The 24,558-nt window shown below is 41.5% G+C and overlaps 1 protein-coding gene across 4 annotated transcripts in view; it reads right to left on the bottom strand.

Annotated features, from left to right (window-relative positions):
• Nucleotides 1–24,558, bottom strand: part of TENM3 (teneurin transmembrane protein 3) — a 1,312,080-nt gene that overhangs the window by 365,255 nt on the left and 922,267 nt on the right. For all 4 annotated transcript variants that reach the window (XM_044297320.1, XM_044297329.1, XM_044297345.1 and 1 more), the window contains one exon: nucleotides 10,828–11,031. In XM_044297320.1, the coding sequence (XP_044153255.1) occupies nucleotides 10,828–11,031 (204 nt within the window). The remainder of the gene's footprint in view (nucleotides 1–10,827; nucleotides 11,032–24,558) is intronic.

Genomic DNA, 24,558 nt, shown 5'->3' with positions numbered 1-24,558 from the left:
ATTGCATTGATTAGTGTAATGTCTGATGCTCTAATTAAGTCACTATAGGGGGACTCTCATCGGTCATATTGAAGGTCGAACTAAGAAAGTCTGGCAAAGCTGTTTCCATGCTAAAAGTCCAAGCAAGAAGAATAAGAAGTTAAAGAGCCAGGGCGGGAAGTAGAATGCATGGAGTGAATTCAACAATTTATATCCAGGAATCCTGTTTTTTATTAAAAAAAAATCATAGAATATTCACATATATTGTAGGTTGCAATATGTGATAAAAAAAAGCAACTAATAAAGTGTATGATACTTCCTGTGACCCAGGGGCGGACTGGGCCGGGGGGCAGGGGGGCAATTGCCCCCCGGTCCTCCCTGGCTTGCTGTCCCGGCCGGCCGGAATAAACTGCCACTTTAAGCCAGGGAAACGGGGAGCAGGGGAGGCGTGTTGCCGGCAGCCTATCAGACAGGCCGCCAGACCGGCGCAGGCGGCGCGATGACGTCATCGCGCCACCTGCTGACGTCATCGCGCCACCTGCGCCGGTCCTGCGGCCTGACTGAGCCGCTGTGCTGCCGTAAAGTGATTACATCTGTGCTGGCTGGAGGCGAGACCGGAGTATTCCAGAGAAGCAGGGAGGTAAATATAAGTCTGACTGACATTTTTTTTTTTCTTCTTTATTTCTGTCCCTATCTGGCTACTGGCCCTGGGCTGGCACTTTATGAGGGGGGTGGGGGGCAGGGGGGCACAATCTGGCTAGTGGCTACTCCTGGCACATTATAGGGGGGCCCCCCTAATCTGGCTACTGGGCTGGCACTTTATGAGGGGGGTGGGGGGCACAATCTGGCTACTCCTGGCACATTATAGGGCCCCCCCCCCCTATCTGGCTACTGGGCTGGCACTTTATGAGGGGGGTGGGGGGCAGGGGGGCACAATCTGGCTACTCCTGGCACATTATAGGGGGGCCCCTATCTGGCTACTCCTGGCACATTAGTGGGGGGCCCTATCTGGCTACTGGCACATTAGTGGGGGGCCTATGGCTACTGGCAGATTATAGGGGGGCCTATGGCTACTGGCACATTATGGGGGGGCTATGGGTACTGGCACATTATGGGGGGCCTATGGCTACTGGCAGATTATAGGGGGGGCTATGGCTACTGGCAGATTATAGGGGGACCTATGGCTACTGGCACATTATAGGGGGGCTATGGCTACTTGCACATTATATGGGGGGGCTATGGCTACTGGCACATTATGGGGGACCTATGGCTACTGGCACATTATGGGAGGCCTATGGCTACTGGCAGATTATAGGGGGGCCTATGGCTACTGGCAGATTATAGGGGGGGCCTATGGCTACTGGCAGATTATAGGGGGGACTATTGCTACTGGCAGATTATAGTGGGGCCTATGGCCTATGATATTTTTTTGTTAACCCGGGAAGAAGTCCTAATTATATAAAAAGAAAAATTCATGAGCATGCAAAACTCTATGTACCCATGGGTTCTTCATGGTACTACATATGATGCTGTATGGTTTCTCTGTGAGAAGCAGCACTTCTATAATGTGACATACAATGGCAGATAACACCATTTCTTTCTCAGATTTTCTCATGGAATCCATAAGAAAAAAATCCCCACGTGTCTATATAGGAGTGAAGCACGAAGATACCGTATGGACTGATAGCAGTGAATGAGTGAAAGTAAAGAGGGAATATCTAGGCTTCAATGTCAAAGATTCTCTCACTAGGCAATTTTTCAGCTATACAAGGTAATGGGCTTTGTAAGGGTCCGTCCATTCGCACTTTGGGTCTGGATCCGTTCCGCAATTATGCGGAACAGGTGCAGACCTATTCATTTTCAATGGGGATAGAAAAGATGCGGACAGCACACAGTGTGCTTTCCGCATCTGCATTTCCGGTCCGCGGCCCCGAACTTCCGGTCCATGGCTCCGCAAAAAAATAGAACATGTCCTATTCTTGTCTGCAGCTGCGGATGTGTGAATGGACCCTTAGTGTGAATTAACACAACCGTATTTTCACTCCACATCTGATCCCTGTTTTTTGCAGATTGCATGCATACCTATTCATATCTATGGGGCCACGCACACTGTCCACATCCCTATGGCCATCCATAAATTATAGAACATGTCCTATTCTTATCAGTTTTGCAGACATGAATAGGTATTTTTTCGATGGAAACCGCAAAATGTGTGGGATGCACACAGACTGCATCCGTATTTTGCAGATCCACAATTTGCGGACTGCAAAACAAATATGGTTGTGCGAATGCGCCCTATTACAGACCTATGTATAAACTCCCCGTTATGTTTATATGCAGCAGATTTCCTGTGCCGAAACTTCTTTGGCAAAATCTGTCCATAAACCTAAATGGCATTTAATCTTTCTAGCGAAAAAACCCCACTGAAAGTTTTCTCTATTTAGCGCCAACATATCCTTCAGCGCTGCACGGAGATTGGCATCACTCACATCTGCTCCTGTCCTCACTGGAGCTCACAATCCAAATTACTAATGAACCTATCTAGAAGTTCTGGTGTACAGGAGGAAACTGGAGAACCAGAGGAAGCCTACGCAAACAAGGGGAGAACATACAAACTTTATGCAGATGTTGTCTTTAGTTGGATTCAAACCCAGGACCCCAGCGTTGCAAGACTCCAGTGCTAACCACTGAGCCAGTATGCTGCCAAAATCTGCTACATCTGTACTTATTTCATTCCATTTTGTATGTTTAGTCAATAAATTGTGAAATATGTTAGTTGGGGAACACATGACAACATGTCCAGTAAAATAGCGCCAGTCAGAGCCTATTGTACCGCTATGTAGCTGCTAAAGGCTCCACCATGCATTCTGTTTGTACATAGATATGATACATGGAGTCTCATAAATCAAACCTGTTTCTTTTATTTGAACGTATGTACAATAAGCCACAGCTTTATTTTTGTATGGCAAATGTTTCCAGGTGCAGAATATATTCAATGTAAACTAAAAGGGTCAGGCATAGATCAGGAATATAATGCTCAAAGGTATAAATATATTCATGGGAGCTTTGTCAATGGCAATGCAATTTTAAACTTACTGACCCGTTATATTACGCACAACACATTTTAATGCACTGCATATCATTCTGTTCTAATATCACATCCAAAGAAAGATTTATAGATGGCATTTAAAAAAAAAGACTTCAATAGAATGATACAGTAGTACTGTATTATGATGGTCAGGTCGCGTTAAGGTTACATTTGTCTGGAGTCTGCATGTAGCTATGCCCAACAGCAGCTGTGTCTCTGGGAATTGTATTTAAATTCTAGCGTTATATTATATTGAGACTCTCTAACCTTGCTGTAATGAATAACAAAATTGTCCTTTTCTAGCAACCACAGCTTTTTATTTTTTAACCCTTTTTCCTGGCGATCAGCCCGATAAACACGATCGACTGGTAGATGACCATACACAGTCTAATCAGAATGTTCCAATAATTTGATTAGTTGTACCTAATATTGATGATAATATTTTTTGGAGGCCATCAGAATTTGGGTCCTTCATCAATATAGTTGGAATAAAGCATGTCCTTCTCATAGAGAGGACCATCAGCACTCTTCAATAAGTCAATCTGTATTTCTTTGTAGCCCATGATAAATACGGACATAATTAAGATGTGTGATTTCGAAGAACTACATAGCAGTGGCCCAATTTAAAGGATTGGATTCCCAAGTGATGAAACCTTACCATATGGTGAAGCCAAGTGCCATTCACCTAGAACTCACTGACTAATACTGGTCTATTCCTCTAAACTAGTGATCTCCAACTGGGGCTCTTCAGTTGTTGCAAAGTCCCATCATGCCCTGATAGCTGTCAGTTGGGCAACACTGCTTTGAATAATTAAATAATTGGACTTCATTGAGTTTTATTGGTTGGTCATGCTTTAACTTTCCTTTAGGACTGTGTTTACCAACCAGTAACTACGGAGCCAGATGTGGCCCCTATTACCATAAACTTTTCAGTTCACAATCTATCTACAAAGACACACTAAGACAAAGATCTATGTGCACTGTACATGGGGAAAACTTTGCAGATGGCAAAGTGGTTGGGTTATATTGATTATTACACAGGCCAATGCAAAGTGAATGGGTAGGAATGGTCACTACTAGTCATTCCTCCCTTGTTTGGTTCTTTACCTCTGATCAGAGGCAGATTGGCCATAGACCTTACAGGGAAACTTCCTGGTGAGCCGATTCCCAGGGGGCCACCAAAGCCCCCCTCTATGTCTCTGACCAGGTACATAATGAGCTCTCAGCAGTAATTAACACTGTGAGAATCAGGTACTCATGTACCTGGACTTTGCATTTGCATTTGCTCTCCTGAATTCAACTGCTGTGGCTCACATCTCACCTCCTAAGCCCCCTGCTTCATATCTTAATCAGAGAGAACTGGAGGAGGACAGAAAATGGCAGCTATTGATAACCAACACAGAGGGACATTTTTTGGGGCAATATATTGTGCTGCACTGTGTTACATGGTATTTTACTCTATGGTATTGCTGACCAACCCCAACTTGTGTTGCCCTGGCTCGTGATTATTCAGACACTCCAACAACATTGGGTCACTTTTAGGTTTTTATTTCAAACTGCCCCTGCTTCTGATATATTTTAGCCAGATATGTCCCCAAGAGGTTATTAAAAGAGCTACGTGGAACACTGACACTTATTTTTGTATTTTTCTTTATTATCACTGTTAAATGGGGAATCCAAAGGAGCCCTAACTGCAGGGGAAATAAGCCTCTTGTGGGGGCTTTGTACAAGGCAGAGCTGATCAGGGTCTGCTAAGACCCTGTAGCCCTGCTCCTGAGATACTTGGAGATCAAATGATCCCTGGGTCCAGTAGAATAAGCAGCATATTTGTTTCCTCTATTCACTGCATGATGCTAATTGTGTGCTATGCACCTATCTGAGGAGAAAGCAGAAATGTCTTCTCCTCGGCTCCCCGGCAGTCACCTGACCTGCTCCTGTTAGAGTGCAGGAGCAGAACCTTTAGTCCAGCGCTGTGCAGCACTCTGGTCAGAAACACTGCTGATCACACAACGTGGGTTGTGCACTCTGCTCTAGATCTATAATGCCTGTTATGAGGCACAAAGAAAATTGACGCTGTGACCTTGGGCTTACCTTAAAGACCACCTCAAGGTTGTAGTAACATCTGCTGTTCATTTTAGGGAGGAATCTGTAAAGCCATCTCTGTATTGTCGAAATCGAATAGCAAACAACATCCATTGCACAAAAAGCAGGGATATAATACTTTCATGGCAGGAAATACAAATGGGCTATTTCCTACATGGATATAATTTCACAGTAAATGATTTAATGGATCTAATAAAAACAACTTTACATTTATGATGGATGGTTGGTACTCTATTGTAGCATTTGGCTTCCTTCAATTACAATGTTTTCTGTAATGTATCATCTCTGTTGTAATATCTTAGAAGGAAAAATGGAAAATCTGATGGTGTTGGGCAACCAAAATGGATGAAATAAATTATGTTCTGCTAACATCAGCACCTACAAGTTATTAAGACAGATCTTGCGATCATGATGCAGAGATCGGGTTCGATTAGTCAGTAGAACTGCATGAAGACACTGAATTAACAAGAAGCTGTTTTAGGACTGGGGTAATTTTCAGGTATCAATTTGGAGGATAAAGCCGCTGCAATTCTAAAATTCCTAGCTCTATAAAAAGTGGTAAACATCTCTTCATTACATGATTAGGAAGCTCAAGGGAGTTCACAACTTGAAGAAAGGTAACCCAAGCAGAAAATCCTACTGCCGTTCGTTCACTCTACTGTCAGTAAGAGTCTTGAAAAAAGGGCTGGAAGGCTTTTTTAGTACAAATCCTTATTGCATTTTGCTGTGTAACTTCACCAAAAACGGAACGTTATTTCTCAGTAATGCGATTCTCTGCATATTTGCCGGAATGTGGCCGGATCTCCGCCGGTCCTGATTATAGTTAATGGGGCCGGATGGAGCCTTAAAAACTTCTGGCAATGCCGGAATGCAGAGCGATCCGCTGTGTGTTCCCTGCTGGAACAGCCTGCCATATCGCTAGCGCTAGTGTGAAACGAGTCTTAAAAGACAGCCCTTGTTAATATGCCTCATCAATGGCTTATTCTGGGCTGTGAAATCCAGGAGGCGGTCCTATCAGTGATTGACAGCCTTCCCTCTATGACTGTGTATACAGAGACAGCTGTCAATCACTGATAGGACCGCCTCCTGGACTTCACAGCCCAGAATGAGTACAGATGTAAATGAGTAAATCTGCTCAGCTCCTCCTGCTCTATAACATGCTGCCTGCAGCTCAGACACCATGTTTGACATGACAGGTTCCCTTAAAGTGTTAATCTTTAATGCAAACAAGTAGTGTCCAGGCTAGTATGGCATAGATGACATATTATATTTTACTGTACAGAATAATCAAACGTTTCAGTCCTTTTTCAGCGGCAAATTGGTAAAAGGAAAGAACGGATGTCGCCATTTGCTCTTGCCTATTACCGATATACTGTTGAAAAAGGTCCAAACAGGGACTGCAAAGTTCAGTGATTCTGTACAGTAAACATATTACCATGTAATCTATGCTATACTAGCCTGGGTTGTGTTTGGATTTTGTACTGATTTCCATTAAAGACTAACACTTAGAGAGCAAAGTTTTCTGGGAAGGTCCACTGATTCTTCATCTGATATTGCTTCCCTCATCAGGCACCACAGAATTAACGGACTACTTATCAGGGCATATGGAAATCATAGAGGGGGTCCTCCACTTGGGACCTCCTTTTATGACCTAGAATAGAGAGGGGTTCCCATTCTTTGAAACAAGAACCCGTGGCGTGACGTGTGCCACGATCAGAACCAGTGATGATCAGCTGATCACTATGGTGCCTACATTTTGAAAGGGGTTGTGTTGGATGAGACAACCACTGGAATGGGTTTTGAAACACTTCAGGGCAATACAAACAGCAGAATGGCAAGTCTGTTTCAGTAAATACTTGTAATACTTTATTATTCCTCATGGGAATGCATGAATAAATGGACAACTGGGTGTTGTCCCCACCTTTGTCAATACAGTATGTTCCTGCACCATCTAGAATTGAATTTATTTAGTCTTGAGAAGAGATGTCTAAGGGGGGACATGATTAACCCTTTAAAAATATATAAATGGGCCATACAAAAAATACGGCGAAAAACTGTTACATGTAAAATGTGCTCAAAAGACAAGGGGACACTGCCTCCGACTGAAGAAGAAAAAGTTCAGTCTCCAGAAGCGTCAAAGCTTTTTTACTGTAAGAACTGTGAATCTGTGGAATAGACTTCCTCAGGACGTGGTCACAGCAGGAACAGTGAACTGTTTTAAAATAGATTTAGATGAATGGAAATTCCATTAATGAAAATGTGTAAAAATCTGAGTCTCAATTCCTTCTGGGATTCGCGTCCCCACCTATCCCTTGGTTGAACTTGACAGACTTATGTCTTTTTTTAACTGTATTGACTATGTAACTATGTAACTGTAGTACTGTTAGAACTGATCGGTGAGTTATAGAATGATCAGTTTTCAATGAATGGACATATTTCTGGGTAATGAGAGTATGCTGTGGATAGATGATGATTATTTGTGTAAAAACTCTTTTAATAACATCATTAAAGGGAATCTGCCCCCAGGTTTATGCTGCCCTATCTGAAGGCATCTTAAACTTGTGACACTTAAGGTGGGGCTACACTCTCCAAGGAGCAGGAAGCGTCCCTTCCAGACAAATGGCTGCTCGTTCAGTGGAGTGAAGCTCTGTATTTTACATGCAGTGAGGGATTGCTATTGTGATTGCTCATCCTCACACATCAGCATTTTTTTCTGGGCAGCAGATCGCTGTTTAGACCGCACAATCTGCTTCCCAAAAATGATTATTTAATTGCCTGGAGGAATGACTGTTTAGACCGGCAACACCTTTAGAGGGGCAGATTATCTGGAACCAGCGTTTGTAGGAACGTTTGTCCCCGATAATCTGCTTGGAAATCGGCCCATGTAAACCCGCCATTGCTTGCAGTTGAGCGGCTCCATCGAGTGTTGAAATATGATTTCGAGCTTCCTCCCTAAACACGTTTCTTTTTTTTTGCGAAATGCACGAGGCCATCCCTATGATAGAAATACCTATTCTTGTCACGATTGCAGACAAGAATAGGACATGCTTTATCTTTTTTTTGCGGATCAACAGAACTACGGATGCGGACAGCACACGGCCCGATTGAAGTGAATGGCTCTGCACCCAAAATCCGGTCGTGTAAATGAGCGCTAAAGAAGAAAGATATCAATTATCTGTGTGAGGGTGAGCGGAGCCACAGCTCATGAATACCAGGACCTCAGGGCTCCCATCCCAATGGAGCTGCTCACCAGTCACTTCAAGAAAACAACTGCACAAAAAGAAAAAAACGGCAAGTGACCCTGCCCCTGGGTAGGGCTCAGAAAGCTAGTGACAGCTTCCTTTTAATATATTCTTACATTTAGTCTGCAGTACGCCAGCAAAGCATTGAGTCTACGACTATGGAAACGAAAATGTTCCAATATTAATCAAGACTACAGGGGCAAACAACACCTCTAGGTCACTGGATGTGCTATACATATTACATTTACCATAAGAAATGCAACATAATGAATACAACTTCAAGCTTTTCCAAATCTATAGAAAAAGAAATGTATCATTACATCGCCGGTGCGCTGTAAACTTTATATTCATAAGCTCCTGGGAGCTAACCTTCTCCCTTCATCAGATCTGAAAGGATTTCTAAAAGCTCACAATGCTGATATATATTCTGGGCAGTATTTGATCAGGCTAACAGGTTGCCTGCAATATGCAGCCTTGCAATGCATTTCAAAGAGCAGGTTTATCTGCACGCAGGAAACGCTGGATTTAACGAATAATCGCACATTCTCCTGTCGTTTTATCACAGTCCACCCTTTTCTTTTATTATTGCTGCAGATAGGGAAAGGATGCTTCCATGTGTGTTCCTGCCAAATAAATCACTGAATTCTGGGCCAAAAAAATGAGAAAGGAACATTATAGATCAAATATATAAAATTTTCAGAGTGACAGTACTAAAGGTTGCACTGACGTCAGTATTACGAGGGCAAAGTTTTCACGCAACACGAGCCGAACACGTCTGAAACTCATGATGAATTTACTGGGTCGTCTGCTCTGATAACCCCATCGGGCATGATGAGCTAATAATGGTGGGTCCCCTGCCCGCGATTTATTAACGTTGGCTAAATACAAGACCTACCTATCCATAGTATTTAGTATATTGGGCAGACTAGATGGGCCAAATGGTTCTTATCTGCCGGCACATTCTATGTTTCTATACATACAATACAGGACTCCATGGGGAAGATTTATGAAGCTGTCCCAAAGAGTCGTCTGTGTAACCCAATCACAGTTCATGTTTCAGGAGCACGATAAGAAATGTAAGCTGTGCAGTGATTGGCTGCTATGTGCAACAGACAGTCATGTCCACTAGGCATTTACTAAACCCTTTATGCCATAATTATGGGGAAAAAAGTCAGAAACGATGGAGCATGCCATACGTGCGTAGTGTCGCGCGTGAATATTTGAATAGTCAATTTTAATTGCGAATGTCGGCACTTCGAGAATTCAAGAATATTTAGAATATAGTGCTAATATATTCATAAAATCGAATTGAATATTCTTTTTTTTTTAACACAGTACACATCAGCTGATCATCCCTCTCTTCTAGCTTGTGGGCCAATGAGAAGCTTTGTCACAGCTTAGCAACATCCCTAGCAACCAATAGAAAAGTTGCCTACCCTTCACTATTGCCGAAAACTAATATATTGGAGCACTCCATCTGCATATAAAGCTATTGTAATGTTCTGCCGTGCCAACCATTTTCTCCAGTCTCAGGAAACTTATACCAATGTAGCATAAGTGACCCACGACTGTATTTTGCGCGCATTAAGCGAATATTACACTGCTGATTTTCGCAATCAGGAATATAATCTTGAATTCTCGAATTTGCGAATATATGACGAATATTCGACAAAATATTTGCGAAATATCGCAAATTTTAATATTGCCCATGCCGCTCATTGCTATACGTGCGCCACAATTTGCAAATATTAACGGGCATGGCTGAGTGGGAGGCCTGAAGTCTGCTCTGACCTGTAGCTGGCGTAGACTTCAGCTTCTGGTTCACAGCAGGGAAGATGCGCCTAATTTATTAAGAGGCATCTCCATTTTAATAAATTAGGCACATCTCACGCCAGTGCAGGGAGATCAAGACTGGCTCATGGTATGGAGTCTTAATAAACAGATATACTGCACCTGGGCCTTGTTATGCTCCACATACTGTGACTGGTCCCAGGAACATCCCAAACTAGATGGAATAACTAATTTTTCGTCAGAACTTACCCAATGCCTACAAATTTTTGGCTTGGGACAGGGACTACAAAACTAGCTACCACCAAGAAGCAATATAAGAAGGGATGAAGCCTCGGATTCTCCTACAGATGATGGCCTACAACCACTATTGTCAGCCATAACAATGACCACAGGGGTTGTCACTCGTGATCATTGCTCTTGAGAATTATGTTCTCTTCATCCCTCTCTCTGAAGTCCTCACTGCAGATTTCACAACCAGTTTAAGGACCAGGAAGGTCGGGATGAACATCACGTAAAGCAAAATTGTGCTACAGTGCATTGTGGAAGAGCGAGTAATCAGGACAGCTACAGGTGATACAGGAGAATACACTGAAGACATGAATGGACATGGAGTCCTATGCTTACCATGACACTGGACACTCTCTGACAGATATGGCGGATGCACCAGACATGTGCTGGCGTTAAACTCGTCATCAGAGTCCTGAATCGACTGCTTGGCACTAGCACTTAATAACCACCTCTGGTTGTCATGGAGACGGGGTGATGGAGAAGGGGAATGGAAATGCTCAGTGACTGAAGGACTAGAAGATGAGGATGGCATGGGAGAACCTGAGGATAAAAATAAACACGTTGTAATAAAACCATGCAGGAGTGCGTGCCATGGAAAGGAAAAGCAGACAACATACAATATGCAATTACATATCATAAGCAACATGAGGCAGGCGTGCAGAGCGGACTTGTGGGGGAGAAGGTTCATGTTGGACCATGGGGCTGGTTCTGAGATGTCGCTCATGCATGTACAGTAGAGTGAAATGAAAGCAGAAATGCATCGGGAACATGTAAAAGGTGATGGGGCTGTCAGGTAATGCTTGTTGTCACCTGGCTCTCGTGAGGCCTAGCAGAATGGGCATCCTCAGCACCAGCGTAACTGGCAGAATGAGGGATATGGGAGGCCTGCCATCCTGCCGGCCAGAAACAAGTATGGCTTATTACTCCGTCTGCTGGTTTCATTATAGGTGTGAGAAAATAACTATCTTACCGGGCAGAAGGCAGACATCATGTAGCAAAGCTGGGTTTGTCATTTTACTATGCGGGGCAGCATCACTTTGTGAACATGGTCTGGGTGAAGATAATGCAAAAACCACATTGTGATATCCTAATATATACAATAAATGGAATGAAATGAATGGATCCGTAAAAGGTCCGTATACGGAACGCAAAAAAAGTAACGTAAACGGAAAAAAAAAATGTTCGTGTGCAAGAGGCCTTAGGGTCCATTCACACGTCCGTGGTGTATTGTGGATCAGCAAATTGCGGATCCGCAATACACCTGGCCGGCACCCACTATAAAACTGCCGGACAAGAATAGGACATGTTATATTTTTTTGCGGAGCCGCGGCCCGGAAGTTCGGGGCCGCACTCCGGAAATACGGATGCGGAGAGCACATAGTGTGCTCTCCGCATCTCTTCCGGACCCATAGAGAATAATGGGTCCGCACCCATTCCTGATATTGCGGAACGGATGCAGACACGTTTGCGGACCTGTGAATTGTAGTTGTAGTTTTACAGCAGCTGGAGTGCCGAAGGTTGCTGATCCCTGACCTACAGCATCCCTCTGCCTATAATAGAAACTATAGGAAGAGGGAACTTTGTATTTGGGTAAAAATGACAATACGCCTTCAAAAGCTGTCTGCTGAATGCGTAGAACACGGCAGCTTTTCCTCAGCTAAGCATGTGTTCTCAAAGGGGAATAAGACCCTGCCAGGCACCTTTAGCGGAGGCTTATCTCACCTAAGAACAAAGCACTAAAGAGGACCTCTCCCCTCTCCTGACTTGTCAGTTTTAGTGACTACTTGTATTCTCCATGTAATACCAATTCTGGAGCATCTATTCTTATGGCTCTATGGTGTGGCATTCCTTTATTATTCCTGCTGGAAGTTATAAATGAATTGATAGCAGTTTACAATGAAGGTCCAGCAGGGTGTTACCAGTTTGATAACATCCTCCTGTTGGACCTTCAGTGCTAACTTAGTAATTAATTCAGAACTTCTAGGAGGAATAATAAAGGAATGGTACAACATAAAGCCCTAAGAATAGATGCTCCAGAATGGTTATTACATGGGAGATGCAAGTAGTTACTAAGACAAACATGTCGGAATAGGTGACATGTCATAGCATAGTCGGCCAGTTCCAGTGAAATAGGTGGGTTTGGATGACTTTACTTGTGTGTGGTCACCTTAAAAAACAATGACCTCAGTGGTGACCGGTACAGGAAAGGCACATGACCGAGGTCCCCACTGAGGCTGTTAACTGAAATGCATGTAGATGGCACGTCATATTTCCTGTCCAACAGGGACCAGAAGTGCTGGACCTGGAGTGCTTGCGACCACTGAGTCTTTTACTTTTTTACTTATTTCCGGCCCTCTGCCCGTTTTCACTCAGACAGGCCCTCTGATATGAGTATCGGAGCATTTCATGCTCTGATGCTCTCCCTCGCCCTGTGCTGTATTGCTCAGGGCAAGAGCTGTTTGTTTATATTAGTTGCACTGCTAGGTGGAGGCTTCCGCCTAACAGTGTTCCCGGTGACGGGATGGGCGGACATTAGCGCTAACCTAGCCGTTTTACAGGCTAGGACAGTGCTAAAGCCCGCCCATTAGTGCTAGTGACGTCACTGCTAGGCGGAAGCCTCTGCCTAGCTTTACCCGTTGAGAGACCGGTACGTCAATAGATCCCCAGAAAAGCCGCCAATTCAGCGCAGTGCCAAGGAGAGCATCAGAGCATGAAATGTTCATGTCAGAGGTGGTACTTGGGTGAAAATGGGGGTACGTCCAATTTCAGCTCTGAACTCGGACAACCCCTTTAACTTTGCCTTCCTATGTAGAGCGTGACCTAACAAAACAGGATGCCCATGTGTTGCAGCCACTGTTCCCTCTAAGCCAGAGTTGAAAGAGTTAAAAATCCCAAACTTTGCAGGAGATAAACCTGCTATTGGGCTCACCAATCCTCGTTAGTCTATGGTTTTAACCCTCTCCTTTCCAGAGCGCACAGCTAACAGGGAACACTGGCTGGAGGCTATTCTGCCTCCTGATCTTTTTGTCCTTATATCACTCCTGCATCTAACAAACTTAACTCTGCTACATCTGTATGTAATCTGTGTCATATTCTTACCCTCTGCAATACATGCCTTCCTCCAAAATAAAGAAAAAAAAAAAAAGCAATCCCCGTGTAAATAAAAATAAGAAAAGCTTTCTGACTGCATCCAATACTAATCAAAAGCTGAAGGCAAAGCCACACATCTAGGCAACTTCCCCCGGGAGCGAACGCCTCACAATATATGGCCGCCTCCAACCACACAGAATGAAATTTCTTGGAAAGTATCAATATTGTAGCTCATAAGAGCTGTCAATAATATTCCGGGGGAAAAACCTTTATATAGGACAATTTATCACAAGTTTACCTTTGACAAAACATTACATTAGGTGGCGACACATCGGCGTTTTTTATTTTATAGGATTAAAGAGGCATTTTGTTGCAGTGTATCAGAATGTATTAGCGCTCCGCGCGGATTCTCTCCAGGGTTTACAAGTAATACCGGCTCAATACATTACAAGATGCACTATCAAAGATCCAATTCCTGAAGGGACTCGATATATATGTTTTTAATCATCGCCTGTTGTAACTAATCGTGACCGGTGATCTATAAGCGAGCAGATCTTAGCTTTACGACCAACGTGGAGCCTTATCTGCCATGTAAAACATTCAAAAAAATTAAATAAATAAAAAGTCCAATGTCACAGAAATATAATACCGTAGTCAGACGCCTCCTAATCTCCGGCGAACGCCTTATCTCCAACACATTACATTCAATTTCCTCTAATAATCCGGACTGTAGCTGCGGATCCTTAGGCATACAACACATTCACAACCACATACGTTCCCACTCGATCATTTATTCATTAAAACGCAATAATGAGCAATCGGAGAATTATGCAGATCTCCAGGACTAAAAATATCAGCCCAAGTTTAGGGAATTGAGCTAAATGGATGTGTGATTTCCATTCATAAGGAAACACGGAACATAGGAATCTGCATTATTTAACATTTTATTCCCCTTTTTTGACCGATTTCTCTTTCTGCTGGAAGCTCGTTAAAAGGATGAGCGAGGCCAAGCTAATTGTAAGGATATTGCAGGTTAGGGTGATTAAGCTGTTTAATATGTAATCGTATTCGTTTCATAGGCTGCCTGCATTCCAGTCCATTGTGCGGAAGTAATGTACATGAAAATGCAATAATGACCCTTTCCATAAGACGCTGTATAATTCGGTATAGATGACACTGCACACTAAATATCGAGCTATAAAACCGAGTGTATGGCATGCAATTAGGGCATAGCTGAAAAGTCACTAAATAAAGTTTATGGTTGACAATAAGCATCTATATATGAACACGATGAACGTGTTGTGTGTTATCTACAGTGCTGCTCAATTAAAGACCGTTTAAGGGGATCTGTCAGCAGATTTGTACCTATGAAACTGGAATGCGCGTTTGGCCTCTGAAGGCATCCGTGCTGGTCCCATGTTCATATGTGCCCGCATTGCTGAGAAAAATGATGTCTTAATATAAGCAAATGAGCCTCTAGGAGCAATGGGGGCGTTACCATTACACCTAAAGGCTCAGCTCTCTATGCCACGCCCCCTGCACTCTGATTGACAGGGCCAGGCCTTGATCACCTTTACACTGCCTGGTCTTGTCAATCAAAGTAGAGAGGGAGCGGCATTTGCAGAAAGGTGTAATGGCAATGCCCCCATTGCTCCGAGAGGCTCATTTGCATGTATTAAAACTTCATATTTCTCAGCAATGCGGGCACATATGAACATGGGACCAACACAGATGTCTTCAGCGGTCAAGTGCACATGTAACAGGTCAGTCAGTTTCATAGGGACAAACCTGCTGACAGATGCCCTTTAAACCTTTGTGGAGCAGAAGCGCTGCGTTGAGCGCTGTACACACCCAGCTTTCACTGGTTCTATTCTTCTGTCTCAGCATGTATATTCAGACACCATGCAGCTGCTGGTGGAATTCTGCTGCAGCGTCCGCGCCAAAATTCCAGGGGCAAAATTGGCTGTGTGAACGGCCCCTAATACCTAATACAGGTTCCTGAGCTGCTGTTTGTGAGCAAAGTTATTGTACAGTTGTCGCATCTGACCACCGGTGACAACTATGTCATTATGATGTCTGGGGAGGGGTCTACGTAGAGCTCCCAAACTCAAACCTAGTGAATCAGTTCTCCCATTGTATCCCATGGGCTGGTGGTGTATCGGTGAATCGGCTACATTCACATCTCCGTAGTCTGTTCTGGCATAGGAGCGGACCATAACAGGCATAATGGGACATTCAGGCAGAAAGCTGGCATGTATGCCAAAAACCTGCCTGATGCCATAATAGCGAATGGGGATCCCGTGGTGCCCACAGTATCTGGCTATCATGGATATGATAACCCTGGTAGAGAAAAACACGGACGAACAGCACTCCTTGGTAACAGAGTAGTGGGGGCACCTCTCCGGGGGGGCGGTAAAAATACCCCCAATCCAGCGTACATAACAGGAGATGAGAAAAATAAAAAACTGGAGACAGCACGTCCAAAGTGATGGAATTTAATCCAGATGCAACATTTCGGCAAGCAAATTGTTTTGAGGCGAAACGTTGCATCCGGATTAAATTCCATCACTTTGGACAGCACGTCTCCATTTTTTTTCTCTCATCTCCTGTTATGATAACCCTTGTAGTCTGCTACCCTGTTGGAATAGACTGCGAAGATGTGAACCAACCCTTAAATGGCTCATCTGTCTAATTTTATCTCAACCCACCCCAGCCTGATCACCACAAGTAAAAACTAAAAAGTAACTGATGTCATGTTGACCACTGCAGCCAATTAATGGTCACAGCGATGACGTGTCCCAAGGGGCATGTGACCACTGAACCTTCACAATGGAAAGGAGGTCCTTTCTTAAAGTCAGTGTTTTTTTTCTTTTCTTTTTTCTTTTAACAGATCCCTGGTATTTTTTTCAGTAGGAGGAGTTAGACAACCCCTTAAAGGGAACCTGTCACCTCTACTATGCTACCCTCACTGAGCGTTTCTAAATGTTCATTGTGTTACCCCAAACATATAAATTACACTTTTGATTTCATTTTCAGACGAATTCAGTAAGTATTATGCATTTTTGTACTTTCCGCCTTTTATGCAAATTATCATAAAAGAGTCATATCTTACTTGTGTGACCAGAGAAGAGTCATATTTTCAAGCTCTGACTCATCTCAGGTTAATTTGCATATGTATCAAATCGGGTTTTTTGACACAATAAAAGCACAGAGAGCTATGGGGACTGGGTATTGCAGATGTGCTAGCGGCCATCTACCAGCCCATGTCCTCAGCTCTATACCCAAAATCCTGGTGACAGGTTCCCTTTAAATCTTCAATTATTTTTCCTTATCTGGCCACTATGGTGAGTAGGCGCAAGAAATCACCGGAGCGGGCCAGCTGAGCTATCTTTTTAGCTCTAGGAGAAATGTCTTGTAGAAGCTTCTAAAGGTAATAACACTTTTTTTTCAATCTAACGCACCTCGACTAAAATCAGCAGCACTTTGTTCATGCTTTTAATTATAAATCCATTTTGTGCTATAGACCCCCTGTTTTCTAGTCAACCTGTAAAACTTGGCACTGGCATTTATCTCTCGGCTGGATACTGCAGCCTTATGCAGTCGACCTGTGGTGACAGTTATCTCTTAATTAAAACTCTACATGCAAATAATGCTATTGAAAAGTGCTCGTGCTCAGGCTTTACAAAGCATAACAATTTATAACGGAGCCATTCTCTTTCTTCCTATGGCTAAAATACTAAAAGAACTCATTGTGGCTGACGTAAAGAATTCCGGAAGGTATCGTGCAGCTGGCCAATTCTTTATTAATACAAATAAAACAATGGGACGCTGGCAAAGCTTTCCAAAGGGGACGCAAGTTACTATAAACTAATAGAGAATTGTGTTTCCTTGCAGGAGATGTCTTTGCTATCCATTTATCTAATTAGATATGAAGATATATGCAAAGGTATTATGTGGGAGAGAAAGGAGAACCCTGCAGCGAGGGCTGATGAGTGAGAAGGGGGGAAGACCTTCTGAACTGTTGGACACTAGATAATATGCTTGGTTTTACTTGATGAGACTGTATATATATATATATATATATATATATATATATAGTGGATATAAAAAGTCTACACACCCCTGTTAAAATGTCAGGTTTCTGTGCTGTAAAAAAAAAGATAAAGAGACAAAGAAGATAAATCTTTTCAGAACTTTTTCCACCTCAAATGTGACCTATAAACTGTACAACTCAATTGAAAAACAAACTGAAATCTTTTTGGTGGAGGGAAGAAAACAGAAAAAAACAAAAATAATGTGGTTGCATTAGTGTGCACACCCTCTTATAACTGGGGATGTAGCTGTGTTCAGAATTAAGCAATCACATTCAAAATCATGTGAAATAGGAGTCAGCACACACCGGCCATCATTTAAAGTGCCTCGGATTAACCCCAAATAAAGTTCAGCTGCTCTAGTTGGTCTTTCTGAAATTTTCTTAGTCGCATCTCACAGCAAAAGCCATGGTCCACAGAGAGCTGAGGGATCTCATTGTTAAAAGGTATCAATCAGGAGAAGGGTACAAAAGAATTTCCAAGGCATTAGATATACCATGGAACACAGTGAAGACCGTCATCATCAAGTGGAGAAAATATGGCACAACAGTGACATTACTAAGAACTGGATGTCCCTCCAAAATTGATGAAAAGACTAGAAGAAAACTGGTCTGGGAGGCTACCAGGAGGCCTACAGCAACATTAAAGGAGCTGCAGGAATATCTGGCAAGTACTGGCTGTGTGGTACATGTGACAACAATCACCCATATTCTTCATATGTCTGGGCTATGGGGTAGAGTGGCAAGACGAAAGCCTTTTCTTACGAAGAAAAACATGCAAGCCAGGCTACATTTTGCAGAAACACATCTGAAGTCTCCCAAAAGCATGTGGGAAAATGTGTTATGGTCTGATGAAGCCAAGGTTGAACTTTTTGGCCATAATTCCAAAATATATGTTTGGCACAAAAACAATACTGCACATCACCAAAAGAACACCATACCCACAGTGAAGCATGGTAGTGGCAGCATCATGCTTTGGGGCTGTTTTTCTTCAGCTGAAACCAGGGCCTTAGTTAAGCTAGAGGGAATTATGAACAGTTCCAAATACCAGTCAATATTGGCACAAAACCTTCAGGCTTCTGCTAGAAAGATGAACATAAGGAGGAACTTCATCTTTCAGCATGACAACGACCCAAAGAATACATCCAAATCAACAAAGGAATGGCTTCACCAGAAGAAGATTCAAGTTTTGGAATGGCCCTGCCATAGCCCAGACCTGAATCCAATTGAAAATCTGTGGGGTGATCTGAAGATGGCTGTGCACAGACAATGCCCTCGCAATCTGATAGATTTGGAGTGTTTTTGCAAAGAAGAGTGGGCAAATCTTGCCAAGTCAAAATGTGCCATGCTGATAGACTCATACCCAAAAAGACTGAGTGCCGTAAGAAAATCAAAAGGTGCTTCAACAAAGTATTAGTTTAAGGGTATGCACATTTATGCAACCATATTATTTTATTTTTATATTTTTTCTTCCCTCTGCCTAACAGATTTCAGTTTGAGTTGTACAGTTTATAGGTCACATTAAAGGTGGGAAAAGTTCTGAAATGTTTTATCTTTGTCTCATTTTTTTACATCGCAGAAACCTGACATTTCACAGGGGTGTGTAGACTTTTTATATACACTGCGTGTATATATATATATATATATATATATATTATATATATATATATTTTTTATTTATTTTTATTTATTTATTTATCTATTTTATAGAGGGCAGATGACGGATTTGCTTTAGGACCAGCTGAATCCAATCATTTCATGACAAGAAGCACAAAAATCCAACGTTTCAGGGTTGCTGTATTTCACTGTAATTATCAAAGGTGAACATATTTAAATTATACTAATGACTATATGTGTAAATTAGAATACATTCTGGCTATGATCATCTGGTTGTGAGAAGACCCTTGACCCCCCTCCCCCTTATTCATTATCCAATAAATAATTGTAATGATAAATCTCCTCTAGCCTTTATAACTAAAAATAACGGCATACTTTTTTTTTTTTTTTACATAGTTTTTTTATTAAGGTTTACAACAGGTTTACAATTATAATAATAATATAATAAAGACAAAAAAATGATTTAAAAAAAATATACACAATACCCGCTACAGTTCCGGGCTAAAAATGAGAAAACTAATATAAAAGTAAAAGCATACCAATGACATATGAATGATTCTAAGGACAAGCAAAATAATTGCGTCAATATTGTTGGATCAACATAATGAGCAAATAAACGTAAAAGTGACTATGAAAAAGTATGAAGGATAGGATAAAGCTATCCTCAGGAAATCCTATAAAATAATAATTAGAGTACATCATTGTTAGAGATAGAAGGAAAAATCAACATAGATTAAAACAGTTTATCTGGAAGGAGACAGTGTTGTGAATTCAGCCAAACATCCCATTTACATCTGAAAAGGTGTAATTTATTAATTGCACGTGGGAACATACCTTCATACCAGCAGTTATTGCTAATTGCTCTAATGATTCTTTGAAGTGAGGGAAAATTTTTGGGTTTCTAGCAGAAGGCTATTTTTAACCTGGTAGTGAAAATAATATGAGAAGCTACTGTTTGGGTTTAGTGTGAAAAGTCACTTAAGCCAATAGAAGAGCTAATAGTGGAGAAGGGTTTATCTGAAAGGCACATATATGGGATATAAGGCCAAAGATTTGTTTCCAGAGGTTATAGAGTACAGGACATGGCCACCATATAGGAATGAAGGTACCACTATGTGATTGACATCTCCAATATTCAGAGGGTAGATACGGCAAAAATCTATTTAGATTAACTGAAGTGTAATACCAATGATAAAATATCTTTCAGGCATTTTCGAAATGCCCAATATTTTTAGTTTGGAGGTAATAGTAAATGATTCAAGCCATTGATCTGGAGAAATGGTAGTCGGGAGCTCTGTTTGCTATTAGTGATGAGCGGCAGGGGCTATATTCGAATTCGCAATATTTCACAAATATTTTGTGGAATATTAGTCATATATTCGCAAATTTGGAGACTTTGAGATTATTTTATTGAATGCGATAAATCGGCAATGTAAAAATTGCGTAATGTGATTTCGTAACACGAAATACGGGCTTGGGTCACTTAGGCTACATTTTTCAAGCGGGTATAAGTTTCCTGGGACTGGAGAAAATGGTTGGCACAGCGGAACATTACAATAGCTTTATATGCAGATAGAGTGTTCCAATATAGTCGCGATTGCGCTAATCAGCAGTGATTAGAATATTCACATTTTAGCAGGACTCACTGCAGATTACTGATTGGTGCACTGTATTGTTGCGAACTTGACATTGCTTCCTTCTCATTGGCGTACAAGCAAGAAAAAGTGAGAAATCATGTGTTCACATGGAAAAAATGCAGAATATTCGATATAACAAATATATATCACTATATTCTAAATATTCGCAAATTCTCGAAGTGGCGATATTCGCAATAAAAATTTGCTATTCAAATATTCGTGCTCAACACTATTTGCCATTTATCTTTTAGTTGAGTAAGAGGATCTTTAGGTGACTCCTTCAAAAATTGATATCCTTTGGAAATACCTTTATTACTCCGATTACTCAGAGTGGAGCTAGTCTTTCAGCCTACTATTATCAATATTTGGGTTGGGCATCATAGGTGATTGTAATAGATGTCGAATCTGTAGGTACTTAAAGAAGTCTTTTGGTGGAATATTATATTTACCATTAGATGGGTGAAATTGACAAAAATATTGTCCTTCCATAGTTGGGCAATTTTAGAAAGACCCCCAGTCTTTCACAACAAGAGCGATAAACCAGGGATGGCGATTTCACATATATCTAAGGGAGATTCATATAGTGTATGTGATAATAACGAGATATTGTTTGGAATACAGTTCCAAATATAAAAGATTGCTTTAAGAGTTAAGAATGAGGTTTGAATTGGGGTTTGAAAAAAGGCCTGCGAATAGTGTGACAATGTATGTAAATTGTGTGATTTGATCTGAACCTATTTTTTGGAAAACTCTCTAAAAAGGAGAGCTTTCATTTGATCCAAGATTATGGTTTGGTGGTAGTGTAATATTGAGGGGGTGTTCAGACCCCTAGCTTAGGATGTAGGATAAGAGTGGAAGAGAATGTAACTTGTTAATGTACTTTTTAGGGAGGTATATGGGAATATTCTCATAATGTAGATGATCTTGGGTAGAATTACCATCCTAATAGCTGCTTGTCTACCTAGCCATGAGAGATATTGTAATTTCAGAGAGGATAAGCTTTGTTTGATGGATTCTAATAGGGTAATAAAGATGTGTTCAAATAAATCAGATGAAGGGTAAGTAAGATTAATGCCTAAATAAGGTAAAGAAGTTTTAGCTACAGTAAATCCAAATGAGTTCTTAATATGAGTTAAGATGGAGTTGGAAAGGCCGAAATTAAGAATTTTTGATTTAGATATATTTACTTTGTAGTAAGAAGCTAAACTGAAAGATCTGATAATATTATTAATAGCATCCAAAGAGACCATAGGTTTACAAGTGATGATAACTGCATCATCGGGGAATAATCCAATACGATGTTCTTCAGAACCAGTTTTGATCCCTGCTATTAAGGGGGAAGATCTAATATGTTCTGCAAAGGCAAAAATAAGAGGGGATAAAGGGGCATCCTTTGCATGTGCCATTGGAAATGGAAAAAGGGTATGAGAGAAAAGCCTGAAGAATATACTAAAGCCGTAGGAGATGAATAAAGTGCCATAACAATTGATTTAAAAAATCCTGGGATGCCAAATTTTAAAAGAACAGCTCTAATGTATTCCCAATGTACCCTATCGAACGCCTTCTCCGCATCCAGTGATAGGAGCAGAGGAGGCGTTTGGGTGGTCTTGCATACATTCTGTATGTATAACACTGCCAATGTCTTTTTTTTTTTTTTTTTTAACTAAAGAGGTGTACGGTTAAAAAAAAATTAATATCCATGAAGTTCAACCAAGGGATGTGAGGGATGTACATTTACATAAACATTAATGTTAGTTAATTTCTAAGAATTCATCTGGTCCTTTTATGAAACCACCAAGAGTTCCTGCTGTGATCAGGTTGCGAGCTAGACTACCTGATCAGTTGTGATGTCCTTGTTTATATGTGATAAGCTGTGATGTCATTGCTTATTCTTGATGAAATGTGATGTCAATCCTTATACTTGATGATCTGTGATGTCATTGTTTATACTTGATGAGTTGTGATGACATTGTTTATATCAAATGACCTATGATGTCATTGTTTATAACTCATGAGCTGTGATGTCATTGTTTATATCAGATGACCTATGATGTCATTGTTTATAACTCATAAGCTGTGATGTCATTGTTTAAAACTGATGCGCTGTGTTGTCATTGTTTATAACTGATGTGTTGTTATGTCATTGTTTATATCAGATGACCTATGATGTCATTGTTTATAACTTATCAGCTGTGATGTCATTGTTTAAATCTCATGAGCTGTGAAGTTATTGTTTATAACTGATGTGTTTTTACATTATAGTTTATACAGGATGAGATGTGATGTCACTGCTTGTATATGATGGGTGGTGATAGCATTTTTTATACGTTGTAAATTGTGATGTCCCCATTGATAACTTGTAGGTTCTGATGACACTACTTGTCACCGATGAATTATGATGTCATTGTGTATTATGTCACTTCACTTTACTATGGCCTATGTACAAGCATCTGAAGGTAGAATAAAAGCTTCTTTAAGAAATGCAATAACAAGTAGATTGTGTGGCGTGTATATAGTTAAGTTGCAGAACCGTGCCTCGTTATTTTCTGAACTAGATAATTATTGTTTAATTAATTTATTGTGAAGTATTTATATATATTTCATTGACAACAGGCTCACAGTTAGTATATTTATAATAAACACCTTCTGTACTTTTATTACATTTATTCTTAGATTTCCTTTTTTTCCAGTGTGGAGACATATACACTATGTGGGGAAAATTATTGGAATATACATCTTAATCATTAAATTCAGGTGTTTCCTTCGGTCCCATTGCCACAGGTGTATAAAATCCAGCTCCTAGCCATGCAGTCTGCTTTTACAAGTATTTGTGAAAGAATGGTTGCTCCAGAACTAGTTCTAAAGAGCTCCTGAAATCCAGTGTGGCTCTGTAATAGGATGCCACCATTGCAGCAAGTCATGGAATTTCTACCTTCCTAGATATTCCACCATCAGCTGTGAGCGGTATTAAATAGTGGAAGTGTTTAGGAACCGCATCAACTCAGCCACAAAGTGGAAACCATGCAAAGTTCTAGTGCAGGGTGGCTGAGTGCTGGAGCACATAGGACATGAGAGTCACCAGCTCTCTTCTGACTCAATAACTGCAGAGTAACAAACCCCCTTTAGCATTAACATCAGCACAAATACTGTGCTCCAGGAGCTTCATGGCTGAGGAGCTTCATACAAGCCTTACATCACCAAGTACAATGCCAAGCATCGGATGGAGTGGTGTACAGCACACTGCCACAGGACTATGGAGCAGTGGAAACGTGTTCTGTGGAGTGACGAATCACCCTTCTCTACCATACTAGGGGTTGCCATATCTAAAGGCATCTGTGTAGTGTGTCACTGCATGGCAGTACAGCACACATAGTCCATAGAAGTCAACGGACTACTCCCAACCATATATGTTCTAGTATTGGACGGTGCTACCTGTGAACTGTGTATGCTATTTGGCATGTGCAGTTCACAGCAGTTACAACAGATAGAGGATGCTGGATGCCATTATGTTGGATCTGAGCATCCCCTTTAGCCCGTGGACAAGTGCTGATGCGCTTGGGCCTCCATTCACACTGCTGCCGCAAGTGTCCCTCAGTTATACCCATTGACACCCCTCCAGACATCACATGTACA

The sequence above is a fragment of the Bufo gargarizans genome, chromosome 1 (assembly GCF_014858855.1).
Source record: "Bufo gargarizans isolate SCDJY-AF-19 chromosome 1, ASM1485885v1, whole genome shotgun sequence".
Taxonomy (NCBI): Eukaryota; Metazoa; Chordata; class Amphibia; order Anura; family Bufonidae; genus Bufo; species Bufo gargarizans.
Note: the sequence above shows the minus strand (reverse complement) of the source record. Positions and strands in the feature narration are given on the sequence as shown.